Here is a 14,439-nt window from a genome sequence, read left to right on the forward strand (position 1 = left end):
TTTGACCAATGAGAGTGAGAGTCACCTTAAGTCCCGCCCTCTGCTAAGCTAGCTAAAAGTCAAAACTGTCAAGTCAATCTGTGTGGAGCTGGAGGTGGGTCATTTAGCTCGAGCTCATTGAAACTCTTTCTGTTGTATATTGCAACGTAAATTAGGAGTCATTACATACCTGCCTGGCTACACTGCTTATTCTGTGTGTGTAGCCGTCACTGTTTGTTTTCTTTATACTCTGCGAGTTTATTCGCGTAAAAGCTAACTAGCATAGAGAGCTAATTCAGCTAACCTCACAACGCTCTCACCGTTATTAACAGATTTACCTGCTGCTCATGTAGTTTTTTTAAGCCAGTAGCTCATGGTTTTATAGGTAGGTTAAATTCTAATTTTAATGTGAACGAAACTTCAGTGTCGCTTTTTCCCAACAGGAACTTAAACTGTAACTATCTGGGAATATAAGGTTAATAACTCCTCATCCACAATCAACATGAGTGATGCTTGGCAGGAGTGTATGGATCACTGTGTGGAGGTCACCAAAAAGGCTGGCAAGGTGAGAAAATACTGCTCTTATGGTCTGGAGGTCATTGTATTTTATATGGTACGGCATTGGTTAACTTTTGTGTCCACTTTTGTGTGCATCACAGCAGTAGTAACTTGCAGGTACATGATACAGTAATTAAAGTCAGTCTAATGATGTCAGTAGTCATGTCAAAGGAGTTATCTACAGCATGGGCCTAAAGGGCATTCATTAAGGGGAGTTTGACTGTTGATAACACTTGTTTTCCTCATGAAATATAATTTGCACATGGGTTTTGAATGCCTGGAATGAAGGCAGGTTTGCCTTTGTACAAAAATGCAAAACTGCATTTTTGTCAAGGTCAAAGCAGACTCAAACACTGAAGAAATTCATTTTGTTAATCACGTCAGAGAGCGGTTAGAAACAACATGTCACAGAGGCAGACAGGAACTTTATCAAAATGGTTTTAAAGATGAGAAGACTGAAGAAGACCTTTTTTCAGTTCCATCTGTGCTTGCTCTTTTGATAATAGGATTGCCATGTCACAGTAAAGAGCAGTCCACAGCAGCAGCTTTTTTAAAGCCTTCATAGAGCAGTTCAAATATGTTGCTCATCTGTCTCCTGGAAAATACATATTATATTTCTGTCAACACATCATGATGATTTTTATGTTATCCGCAAGGTGAAGTGTAATCTCTAATGGCAGCCATTCAAATCAAACAAATCTCCTGTTTTGTATATCAAGATTACTTAAACCTTTTTATTAAACGTTTGCACATTAATTTTACATGAGGTCAGGCATCCAGAAAAAGTTGTCCATAATAAAAACTACACACATTTAACAAGACAGCAAGGTGGCTTAACTTAGAGGGAGAAATGACACAGTTTCCCTCTGAACAGAGCCTTGAACTTGTCCACAAAAGGTGTGAGACACTAATCCAGGTGTTCAGTTTGTCGAGCAGCTGCATTATGAACACTGAAGTTTAGCTCTGGACTCCCATTTCTTTTTTTGTAGTTCTCTGTTGTCGTTTCAAATTTAATTTTCTTTGCAAACTCTGATAACATCTCGCTGCTAACGTTAGCGTCATATGCTGTACGCTGTGAGCATTATTAAAGAATCATGTCACTGCCAGAAAGATGGTCTTTTCATAAATCTGGGCTGTCTATGCAGCATGAAGATGCTAATACTTGTGAAATTGGTGCCATATGACCAGAGAAATCAGAGAAAAAGGGCTGTGGCAATCGCTTTTGCTCAAGAGGTAGGAAATCTAGAATTACTGGACCAATAAACACTCTCGCTGGTGGGTGACATAATGTGAGCTTGTCTGTTTTGACACAGGTAACAATATGGCAGCCAGCTGGTGACAAATCTCCAAAACAGAAACAGTTAGCTAAAATATGTTTCAGAAGAGATTTGAGGAGAGAAGTAGCAAAGAAGATGGAACTGTGATGTTTTCTACCTACAGTTTGTACAAAATGGGCATGATTTCAGAAGAAAGTCACAGTAACCTGTAATAAAAATATGTGAAAGAGTAGTAAAAGCAATAGGTCAACAGGTGTCAGCAAATCCACTTTGATGTCTGCTTGAAAATGTCCCTGACTCTGAAGTGGTTCAGTCACTTACAATTTTGACAAGGAAAGCCATCATGGTGAAGTGGGTCAGTTATGAACGTCCTTCTATTTCTATGTGTAAATCTCAGATCTCTGAGGTTGTGACTTATTGTATCGATGGAAGGACTCATCTTTTGCTGCGTAAATGGAACAAACCATTGGAATCTCTAGGACTTATTACAATCTGAACTTAAATGGATAATATTTTTTTGATTATTATTATGTAAGTACAGTGCCTCTATAAATGTCTTGTTTTTATCAATCTAACGCCCAAAGATATTCATTGTACAGTAATATGATAAACCCGAGAAAATCAGGAAATCTCCATATTTGAGAGTCTGAAAGCAGAATTTTTGTATATTTTTGCTTTAAAAAAATTACTTTAATTATTAATTAATTTTTATAATAGTTGCTAAATACTCTTTCATCGCTTGACTAATTGATCAGTGGACTAATTATTGAAGCTCAAAAACAAACAAACAAACAAAAAAAAAAACAGTAAAGACTCTGGATCTTACACCTTATCCTCTCTGACCCATCACTGCCACCAGTACGTAACCATAACACATAACATGTTAGGCTTAATTAAAGCAGCAGATGTAGTCAGTCATCCAAAAAATCCCCTCGCTGAGTTTGTCATTGTGTCTCTGCCAGATGATCCGCGAGGCGCTCCAGAAGGACATCGCCGTCATGCAGAAGAGCTCGCCAGTTGACCTGGTGACCGAGACGGACCAGAAAGTGGAACAGCTCATTATATCCGCCATCAAGGAAAAGTACCCCACTCACAGGTATTTGACCGAAGACACGTGAGAGGTGCTTTATGAGCTGCTTGAAAACACTGAAGGACATGTGACAGTGTATTTTTATGCAGTCTCTCCAAGTTTGATCCTTATTTTCATATTAGTTTAATTGTTAATTGCTTCTTTGTATTTAATGCTGCGCTTAACTCACTTCACTTTGCTTATTTTGTTTGTGATAGTGACAGTAGTTTTCTATACTTTGTGTTATGAAGCAGGTTCACACTCGTGAACTGTCCTGTCACTAATATTGGCTGAATTTGGAAATACTGATGTCATGAGCCACAAAAAACAGACAAAAATAAATGTTTAGACTCCAAAAATGTTAATATTATATTCATTTGGATTAAAAAAAATTGTAAATTCAGTTAACTGTAAGTATGAAGGTATTAAAGCTGTTGCAAAGCCTTCTCTACACTACCTGAAATACATTCTGATGGGGAAAAACCAAACCCTGTATTTGTTTGTTCATGACTAAAGATAATCAGATTTAAAGTCCCCCTTCACTCAAAAATGTCTGACCTTGACTATACTGATTTTTATCAATGCAAAGTTTGTCACTAGCGAGGTATTTCCACATCATGTATGTCACTAATACGAAGCCATGTGTAACATGGGAAACACATATATGAGCTAACATTAGCATAGTGAAAGTTTTGACAGCAAACACAGTTGCGTGTGCAGTTTCGGATGAAAACAGCTTCCTTTCACTATCTACCAAAAACTCTGTCGTAGTAGTTATTATTTTATGTCTCACCACATGACCGCTGTGTCAGCCAGTAGCTAACAAGCTAGGCAACAAAATAAACAAATAAAAGATGCTAACTACACTTGCCATTGGCTGCAGCCAACTCAGAATTATGTCAGTCGAATCAGGTGTGGTTGTTCTTTTAAATAGGGTTTAGGAGATTGAATGGAGTTTGACAGTGATGTACATGTAATATAGTAAACAAGCCAAGTTAGCCCTCCAAGCTAATACATGCTAACTAAGATAATGATAGGACAAAAATGTGCAACATTTTCTGCCGACACGAGATATCAAACAAAAGCCAGAGACTGTATCGTATTAGGTTGCTGTGAGCTGTAAATTCACCACTTCTAAGCAGAAGGCCGAGGACAACACTATCTTAAAGCCTGACTGGTCAAAGCTTGTCTTTCTCTGGTTCATTGCCTCCATTTCAGTCAGACTCACTCTGGGTGATGGGGTCTGCCTGTATCGGAGAGCATCGTGAAAGGGAGGAGCGCTCACTCTGCAGCTATATCAGGGGACTGAAACATCTACAGAAGTGCCCTGCACACTGACTAAAGAATCTAAAGCTGACTAAAGAATCTAAAGCCCAGTTCAGACCAAAGATTTGCAACAAGATAAACTGAAACATGCAACTACTTGCAATGCACTGTTCTGCAACGTTCTAAAAACCTGCCAGTTCACACCAATGCAACTAGATGAGACAGCGTATCGTCTCTATGCAACAACTCTCTGTATCTCTGTTCTGATTCCAGTTTTTCAGGTTTATTTTGTGGCTGAATATAATTTGTAGCTTCTTAAAATATGAATGGGATGGTGAGGATAGTGATAGTGAGATACTGGCTACAGTTGCATTTGTAGTAGTGATGAAAAGGGCAAAAAACAGAAACAAAACGAGCATCAGATGGACTGTATTCAAAATAAATATGCCACAATAATATACGCAAGCAGTATCAATTAGTTAGTCAATGAGAATGTGTGTGTTTTGACTTGATGAGTGGACGTCACTACTTTACTTAGTAGCTGAGGTAACAGTCGTATGATACAATAATAAATGTTTATTTTCTGTTTTCTCTCTGAAGCTTCATAGGTGAGGAGTCAGTGGCAGCAGGTGCTCCCAGCGTACTAACCGACAATCCCACTTGGATCATCGACCCGATTGATGGTACCACCAACTTTGTTCACAGGTGCTGCGTGTGCTTTAATACTGTATGAAACCATTGAGAAGCCTGATCCGGCATTGGATTTGTTTTGTCTTTGTCGCTCCTTATCTATTTTTATCTTTTAATTAGCTTCTCTCCTGGGTTGTCCTCTCTATCAGGGATAATTAGACGACGTAGATGAAACTGAACTGATAATAGAAATTGATTCCTCTGAGCTTAAACCTAAGGGGAGTTCATTAAAGGAATGTTTTTTATATCGTAAATGTCTTTTGTGCAGGTTCCCATTCGTGTCTGTATCAATTGGCTTCACCGTGAAGAAAGAGGTAGGCTTTATTGTTTAAGAACCACGTTTTCTGACACTGTAACATCTTAATTATAAGAAACATTAAGATAATAATTGCCCCCATAACCCGGTGAATTTCTGATGAGTAGTGCTGTAGATTGCTCTTTTCACACAGCTGGTCTATTCTTAGCCCTCCTCACACTCCACTTTCATCACCGCTGTTTTCTGTGCTGCTTCTTGGTGTCAGATAGAGTTTGGGATTGTCTACAGCTGCATCGAGGACAAAATGTACACAGCACGGAAAGGGAAGGGCGCGTTCTGCAACGGAGAGCCCATCAAAGTGTCTGGACAAGAAGGTAAATATTGATCATCACATATGGCTTCAGTGTTGCAGTTTTCAACAAATCCACCAGGTGGAAGCAACATCACAGCAGATTCTCTGCTTGTAACAGCTCAACACAGAAACCTAAAACCTCAGACACAGCAGCTGTACGTTACTACCTGTGATTCTGTGTTTTCACAGGAGTAAACAGGCTGTTATCTATTTAATGTATTTTGATTTTGTGTTTTCATCCAAGATATTAGCCAGTCTCTGGTCCTGACAGAAATGGGCTTCAAGAAGGATCCTGAGCAGTTCAAAACAATGCTGGCCAACATCAGGACCATCCTCACCATCCCTGTACATGGGTAAATATACACTTGTACACCAGTTGTAATCCTTAACCATTTCACTCCTGTTTGATTTGGTGACCCCCATGATTAGTGTCTTAGCAAACACTCCTTGCACAGCTACTTAATCGGGAATACAACAGAAAAGCAACCTGAATATCTGTTGTTTAGATAAAGAAGTCAGTCAGAAATACTCGCAGCTGCAATCTGATTTCATGTCACACACAATGTAAGTAGTTTTCCTTTAAATTGAGGTTAAAGGTGTGCGGCCTGTGGCTTTGAGCTCTCTGAGGCTGCTCCTTCTTCTTCCATTATTCCCTTTTTAAAAAAAATTACAAATTATCCACTACTGAAAAGTGCTGACACTTTTCTTGATGAGTGACTGTGGTCGGCGATACCCTCGGTGACCGATCCATTGTGTTTCCTATGACGGCTTCACAATAAATGTTTCACCAGGTGAACATGCTTTTAATATGAAGCAGCAGTAGGATTTTTTTATTTTCTATTTTTGGGTTGCATTTGCAGTAACGTTACACAGCTCTCATGCAGCTGCAGGGTGTGAGTAGTAAACAGTGAGGCTGATATCAGTGAGGTGAAAGTATAGATAGTAACGCTGGTGTTTTTCCCTCGTGTGTGAAGGCAGTTTAAATCCAGTGTTGGAATGGCGGACCCCGCCATTAACAATGATAATTACTATGTTGAGGGCCGCACTGGTAGCCTAATGATTAAGGTGCATACCACATGACCTTTTGCCTGTCCTTTTGCTGTGCCATGTGTAAGAAACAATAGTATTTCTTTTAATAGAAGTACTAAAACTAGAGAGCTTATGGCAGAATGTAAACACCTTATACCATTAAAAAATGGCAACCATAAACACTTCATCATTAATGGTGTTTGATTCCATGTAAATCATAAGGATTATAAATCTCAACATTCACAAACACACTAGGCTTGGGCGGTGTCTATTTTTCATACCTTCCTGACATATCAATAGAGTACACAACATATGGCAGTGTTTGTTTAAGAAGAAAATGTAGAAGCTGAGCTGCTGGTGGCAGAAGTGGTGAATTTGCAGTGCTCGCTTTCCTTTTTTTAAGTATAATAAACTCACAAAATGTCAAGAAAGGAGCTATTCTTGCACCTGTTATTAAATTATTATGCAGAAAAATACAACGGTACACCTTCTGAATTCAAGTGTTTCTATTTCATCAAACAAAGATTAGCCTAATTATCTTGTTAACTCATTGTAGAGCGCACTTCATTCAAACTCGACAGAAACAAAATAAAACTCACCAAAACTATCTTGGTTTAATTTTTCACTGTTCTAACAATCACAACTCTGATTTGGTCGAAATAAACCCTTAATTCACTGAGTTAGACGTGAAAATATGCTGTTTTCTCCTGCTGTTGCTAGCTGTTTTTAGTAGTCCTGTAATGTTATCCCCACCACTCGCAGTCACTATCTGTCTATGCTCAGCTGTCTGTTCCACCAGTAGACTGACCTCTGGTGGCACGGGCTGTGCACTACAATACATTGCCTCAGTGCTGCATCTATGTATCAGTTTAATAGAAAGAGGAGTGTTTGTATTTTTGACGGGATTGAAAATCACAGCATTGGAATTCCTACATACCCTGGCATGACGTAACACCGTGATACCGCCCAAGCCTAAAACACACACTAAATATATACTTAACTCTGTTGAGGTTAACAGTGTGTCCCGTGCAGTCAAATACAGAGCAGACATCCCATTTCCATCCACAGTATCCGCTCCCCGGGCAGTGCAGCTGTCAACATGTGTCTGGTGGCGTGTGGATCAGCTGATGCTTACTACCACATGGGCATCCACTGCTGGGACATGGCTGGAGGAGCAGCGATTGTTACCGAAGCTGGAGGAGTTATCATGGACATCTCAGGTGAGTCACTGAGAAGACTTGAACTCTTTTTCTAAACTTTTTCAGAGGCTGCTGAGTCACTGGGTGAAATGAAGGAAACGCACAGCAGGGTGATTGACTCATGGAGAAGCTGCAGGATTGCTGACGGAGATTTCAAGAATAGGCTGCTGTTTTTTCAACAGAAACATAAGTTATTAATGTTGATGTGCTTTTTTTTTGTTTCTAATTCTCCTCATTAGTTTTTATCCCTCGTTCTACGCAGAAATTCCTGTAAAAACACAGTCAGAGGTGGAGAGCAGGGCATCTAGTGGTTGTATTTTTGAAACAGGAAGCAGCAGAGCTTGAGAAAGTTGGTGTTAGATTTGGGCAACACTGCCACTAACACAACAGGTGAGCTTCAGGATGCTGTTTGTCAAGTCAAATTTGCACAGTTAACAATGACAGTGCTAATGAAAATAAGCAGAATCTTAAATTCTTCTAACATGCTTCATTTTTAATATATGTAAGAAGTAATGAGTGGAGTAGTGCGGCTATGTGGTGGAGAAAACTTGGGTCATAACTCTGATCAGCTCTCCTGCTTTAAATCTGATCCCGCAGAGTGGTGAATTTTAAAATGAGTGGTATCATGATCTTGGAAATTCATCGCCCACGCCTTCACCCTCTGATTTATAACTGCTCTCCCCCTTCTGACGAGCCTAGTACTTAACAATTGTTCCTCCAAACACAAGCTTCTAAAAATGAATGCATTGTGCTTGTTTTATCGATTGGGTGGTGCAATAAGCCAGATCTATGGAGGATAACATTTCCACTGGCACATAGTTTGTGCTCAACTGTTGCCACAATGATTAGTATTGTTTTATTCTGTCTTTGACAAGTAATGAATGCAGTTGTGTTACTTGAGAGTGCAGGAACTCTTTGACTTAAATTACATATTTGCCCTTACATTACCTGGTCAGGCAGTGACATTGTCAGTAAGGTGAAACGACCTTCCAAATGCCACATCGTCATTACCTTTGCTGTGATTAGGCCTGTCACAATAATTTTGTTATCGACTTACTTGGGCCAGCAAAAATTGATCAAGGTCATGTCCAGTGTATCGTATGATAATGCTTTTGTGTTTACATGCAGAATAACAGGTAGGATTTGGCAGTATATTGCCTGTTTAGGAAAGATTCCTAATAGACCTGAAACAATTTGATCAATCGATAACTTGCTAAAGCGATTAGTTGATTGACAAAAAATTATTCGGCAACTATATTGATTACGGAATAAGCGTTTTAGCCATTTTTAAGCAAAAAGAAAAAGATTTGCTTGTTTTGTGTGTCTTAAATGTGAAAATTTGATGCTTTTCTTTGTTGCACATGACAATAAACTAGAGAGATTTTGATTTTTGGACTGTTGGTCAAATAAAACACACCATTTGAAGATGTCACCTTGGGCTCCGGGAGTTGTTCCAGGCATTTTTCACTATATTCTGATATTGTATGGACAAAACGATTAATCAAGGAAATAATTAGCAGATAAAACCATGATGAAAATAATTATTAGTTGCAGCTGTACTCTCTATACCCCCTTATTTATATTTTATTTATTTAGGGTATTTTATTTATTTGTTACACATTCCTATTCCAATGTCTGAATATTCTTAAGAATTTAAAGTTCATTGCTCTTATCATGCTGTAGTATTATCATTATATCAGTGGCATTAAGTGGCCTTAAATTGACAATATCTTAATCCCAATTATTTCTGGGACACTTGTATCGTCTACCAAAAGTAGTTATCGTGACAGGGATAGCTGTGTTTTAACAGTATGAATTCCTATGGATGTTTCAGATTTAAGTGTGCTTACTGTACAATGACATTTTGAGAAAACTAGAAAAACCCAACTCAATCAGTGCAATTCTTAAAAAAAATGTTACAGTGTCAGGAAATAAGAGAGGTCGTAACAAATCTCGTCTAGTCAGCAATATGATTCAACGAGGGACTCCGATTCTAAAGAAATGTGGATCCAACACTGAGAAATGACCTCATCAGGAGCAGTTACTCTGGGGGCATTCAGCTGGTTTATTCAGATTAACACAACACACATCAAATGTTAAGTTAACAGTCTTGCATCAACAAAATGTGAAGTTCAACTTACCTCTTTCATCCAGGTGGACCGTTTGATCTGATGTCACGGAGGCTGATCATCGCCAGCAGCAAAGCCATAGCAGAGCGCATCGCCAAGGAGATAACAGAGTTTCATGTTGGCAGGGACGACGCAGATGGCCAGTAAATTCTCTATCATCTCATCACCAACTTTACAGTTATTTAATCACAGACTGTTTTGTATTAACAAGTTACGATTCCGTCTTTGCCTTAAGAACCAAACGATAAAGTTACCTCTAAAGAACAATCTAAAGATTGTCAGCACTTGAGACTTTTAGCCCTCTCTCTGCTTTCTTTATAAGTCACTGTTGTATTTCTGCACTTAGTCATTCACAGATTTAGACTTTTTATTCTGTTGTAACTTGGAAAGAAATGATGTGATTGTGTTGAAGGAATTATGCCTGTGTCCAAATACACACTTGTTTTACTGTATTGTTGTTTAATAATTAGCCAGTTTTTATTTGGATTTTTGTTTGTATTTATTTGTGTGGACAATGCAGTCAGAACATGATCACTGACAAAGTACCTCCTTACAGCACCATTGGAATATTTTTAGGACAAATGTGTTCAGGTTTTGATTAATAATGTTTTTCCACAAAGGATTTCATCATAGGTTATTGTATTTATTAAAGACACATTTGTTTACTCGGTTAGAAAGTTAGTTTCAGTGCCATCACTAGATAGTTAAAGGGAACCTATTATGCTCCACTGTATTTTCTGTCATATATATATAATGTTACAATTTCGGATGTTCATAGTAAACATGGCAAAAGTTTCAAATAATTAGGTAAATGTATGTAAGTAATCCCTGTGAGCAGAAACCTCAGGCTTCAACCTGTTCTGAATATTTGGTTTCCAATGATTTTTCTAGTTTGGCAACAAGATAACGCCAGCTCATGACAGACTACTTTTTATGGTCATCTGCTTCAGGCTCGCTACTGCAAGTGTTTACATTACAGACACTGCTACATGTAGCTACATGCTAACGTCAGGGAAGCATAATCTTGGTTGCTGATTTTGTTTGTTTCTCCCAGATTTTAGATCGTACTCCTGTTGGAACATGTCCGGTTGTTAAGATTTTGGTTTAAAAGCTTTTATTGGTAATTTTTAATGGGAGAATGTGCTACATGCTAACATCAGGGAAACATGAAATCTTGGTTGATATTGATGTTATTTTTTCACCTGTTTTGGATTTATACTTGTGCGGCAGACCCTATGCCATAGCCTACGCACGTGACCTACGCTGTTGTTAGCATTTATACTTGTGCAGTGATGTGTCTGGGTCGCTCTGCAGTTACACCTCCAAAACACTAGTCGGCGACTGAGATTTCATGTTAAGTGCTGTAAAGTTTAGTTGATTCAAAACACACCCAAAACACATTAAACATGGCTTCATAGAGACAGTTTCAAACACAAGTACACAAATTGGCTTCACAATAACTCGCAGCATTCACAGACAAAGCACTTGTCTTTATCTGGACACATTTCCCCCACCAATACAACATGCTAATGTTATTAACATAGGCCTATGGCATTTTACATTATATAAATTAGCCTAGCAGCTATCAGACTTTTCCTCTTCTCATATGAAACCAGGGACAACAGCAACATTTAACAAAGGTAAAGTTACAAAATTCGGCTCCATTACAACTCACAAGGTTCACTGACAAAACAACTGTCTTACACTAAACACTTGTTCCAAACAAATATAACATGCTAACATTATTAGCACAAGCCTATGGCATTTTACGTTGTATAAATTAGCCTAGCGCTGAGCAGAGATTTTTTCTGCCTGTATGAACCCAGGATAAATCCCTAAGTATACATCACACGCAAGACTTCAAATTATATTTTTGTGGAGGCTCTATTGTCTTCACAATTGATTGTTTCTTAATTGTGATAAAAGCTTCCTTTCTACTGAGGGAAATGGTTTCAGCTTACAAAAATAGACAGAAGGTCTGCGTCGCCGCAAGATGTAGTTACATTTCTGAGGAGGTGCATGTCAGGCTACGGCATAGGCTCTGCGCCAACGTAGAGTCTATGTTATAGGTATAGCGTTGATTCAACACATAAGTATAAATTCCGCCTTCTTCCTACTGGAACATGTACGACAGCTTTTATTGGTAATTTTTCACTGTAGAAAATGTGGCTTTACTCTGTTGCAACCATTCCCTGGCTGCTGTTGTGAAAAAGAGATGTTGATACACCTGGAAATGCTGACCTATCAGAGCAGACTGGGCTTTTTTGGGAGGGGGATTTAAAGAGATGGGCCCCAAAAGGGAAATTTTAGACAGAGAGTGAATACAGGTGCTCCAGCACAGACAGTATAGGAAACAAAATCTTTTTTGACCATTAAAGCCTGTAAACATGTTCTAGTAGAAATACAAGCATGACCCTGAAAATGAGCATAATAGGTCCCCTTAAATACAAGAATATGGACACCAAACAGTGTTTACGCATACCTACTGTACTGTATAACTGCATCTTTATCAAGTCTGAAATAAAATAATGGAGTTCTTGAAAATGTGCTTTAATGTTTTTTAAATGGGTGATCTGTAAGGATGTAATAACAGGGAAAGAGCCCTATAAATAACTGCTCACACCCAGCTTCTTTCTGACACACCACAGATGGATAAAATTACGTCATTAGAGCCCTGCAGAGACAGGTGTCAGCATGCATACTCGTGTTGGCTATACTCTAAACTGAAGACTGTCCAAGGCAGCAGAAGTAAAAACCTGAGTGTGAACATTTTTGTAGAAAAATGCTGAATTTCTTTGACTAAATATGGAAGTCTCAGTGTCGTGGCTCGTTCCCACTGAAATTTGTAAATAAACCATCCAAATACCAAAGACAAGAAAAAAACATTATGCAATAAAATCTGCCAAGGCTGCTCCCATGCTCCCTTCTCTTTGAGAAAATAAAAGCTGCCACGCCATCTTCTATCTCCAGAAATCTGATATTATCTGGAACTACACTGGAGACTGGAAAACCCTTTGTATTCAATCTCCAGCAAGGCTCCTAAACACCTTCCTGACAGTGTCCTGAATCAACCGTGTGTTCAAAACATAAATGTCCTTTCTTGCTCTGACCTAGAAAAATGATAAACTCTCTTTTCTCTTTATAAAATCTATAAAGTAGGAAATATGAAGAAAGAAAAGTGTCTCTTGTGGCAAGCAGGCAACCAAATAAACAGAAAAAAGGCCTCTGACACTCCATAAAACACTGGAAAAAAACCACACTGACTGCTACCGATGTGATTTAGTAGAGAGATAAAAGCATTCACAGCCATTACACCATGTAAAATTCTCTGCTGCATTTCCCCTGCCCTTTCAGTCACTGCTGCAGATACTGCACATGCAGAGCGGCGGACTACTCCCCTCCCACCTCCGGGCGGATGTGCTGTATGAAATAGCCTAGAGTTTTGCTCTCCATGGACCGTTGTCTCTGTTTTTTCCAGCTTGTGTTTGCTGATGACTAACAAATGGTTTTAAAACATTTTACTTGAGCAAACCCAGGTCTTCTACTGCTGCGGCCTCCTCCTCAGAAATCAATGGTCCATGTTAGTTTCCAGCAGGGGGTTCAAATGTAATCATCAGTGTAGGGAATGATTTCCAGAGTCAGCCAGCTGAAAGCCAAGTCCTCCTCTGTCAACTCCACCTTTACACCAACAGCTGCTCATGTTGTCGGTTCCCCGTCTTTTGATTTTGAATGTTTCTCACTTGTTTACTGAGTTTTAGTCATCAAGTTCTCCTACTTTTATGTCCTCGCTGCTTTTAGGAAGTACCAACCATTGTTCTTTGAAAAGCTGGCAAGACTGTTTTCCTGCTACATCACAAAAATGTTCCCCAGGAGATTTGAGAGTCAGGCTCTGTAGACATTTTTGAACAATGTTAGCTTTCTATCAGTTTTGCTTCTATACCCCAATACGCCTTCTTGTGCTCAGGAATTGACTTCATCTGCAGTCATATTGTCATGCATTTCCTTTATTCGTTTTAGCTACACAAGCAGTGTGGTTAGATCAGTGTCAGTTAAATGGGCTGCCCACCTCTTTGGTCCAAACTGAAATATCTCAGCCACTATAAGATAGTTTGCCATAAATTGGCACTCACATTTATTCACGTTCCTCAGAGGATAAAGCCTACTGGCTTTGATGACCCTCTGACTTTTCCAGTAGCGCCACCATGAGGTTTTTTTGGGGGGGTGAAATGCTCAGTCAGTCATTCAGTTGATTGCCATATAATTTTGTTCGGACAGTCATGGTCCACAGAGGAGGAGGCTTAAAGACTTTGGTGATCCTATTAGCTATCCTCTATTACCACAAGCAATTTGACATTTTTTGTTTTTATGCTTGGGGCCTTATGTCCAACAATTTTGGGCATTCACGGTCCCCAGCGGATGAATTGGAAAAATTTTGTGATCTCCTGACTTTACATCTAGCACCATAATCAGTTTGCTCCATGCTTTTTTGACCAAATACCAATTAACGTTGGTGATCCTCTTACTTTTTCTATATTGTTGCCATGACGGTGATGTGTTTTTTTGTTTTTGTTTTTTTTTTGGTGAAATGCCCAAAAAACTATTAACTTGACTGTCATATAATTTGGTAGAGACAAT

General features: G+C 38.9%; 1 protein-coding gene across 3 annotated transcripts; it reads left to right on the forward strand.

Moving 5' to 3' along the window:
• Window positions 1–41: 41 nt before the first annotated feature.
• On the forward strand, window positions 42–12,348 carry LOC117264418 (inositol monophosphatase 1-like). Of its 3 annotated transcripts, none has more exons than XM_033638346.2 (9): window positions 42–94; window positions 423–544; window positions 2,777–2,910; window positions 4,750–4,854; window positions 5,108–5,153; window positions 5,361–5,469; window positions 5,692–5,800; window positions 7,545–7,696; window positions 9,830–12,348. In XM_033638346.2, the coding sequence occupies exons 2-9, from the start codon at window positions 482–484 to the stop codon at window positions 9,949–9,951; spliced, it is 840 nt and encodes a 279-aa protein (XP_033494237.1). In that variant the 5' UTR covers window positions 42–94; window positions 423–481; the 3' UTR covers window positions 9,952–12,348. The 3 variants fall into 3 exon arrangements, with proteins under 3 accessions (XP_033494237.1, XP_078018747.1, XP_078018748.1); XM_078162621.1 differs by having other exon boundaries at window positions 72–146; XM_078162622.1 differs by lacking the exon at window positions 42–94 and adding an exon at window positions 207–328.
• The last annotated feature ends 2,091 nt before the right edge of the window (window positions 12,349–14,439 follow it).

This window comes from Epinephelus lanceolatus, chromosome 20, assembly GCF_041903045.1.
Source record: "Epinephelus lanceolatus isolate andai-2023 chromosome 20, ASM4190304v1, whole genome shotgun sequence".
Classification (NCBI taxonomy): domain Eukaryota; kingdom Metazoa; phylum Chordata; class Actinopteri; order Perciformes; family Serranidae; genus Epinephelus; species Epinephelus lanceolatus.

Excerpts from the sequence above, each read along its gene's own strand:
- LOC117264418 (XM_033638346.2), top strand. The coding sequence starts at position 482 with ATGAGTGATGCTTGGCAGGAGTGTATGGATCACTGTGTGGAGGTCACC. Across the intron at positions 2,911-4,749 it reads GAAAAGTACCCCACTCACAG|CTTCATAGGTGAGGAGTCAG; the intron begins GTATTTGACCGA and ends TTCTCTCTGAAG. Across the intron at positions 5,154-5,360 it reads GCTTCACCGTGAAGAAAGAG|ATAGAGTTTGGGATTGTCTA; the intron begins GTAGGCTTTATT and ends TCTTGGTGTCAG.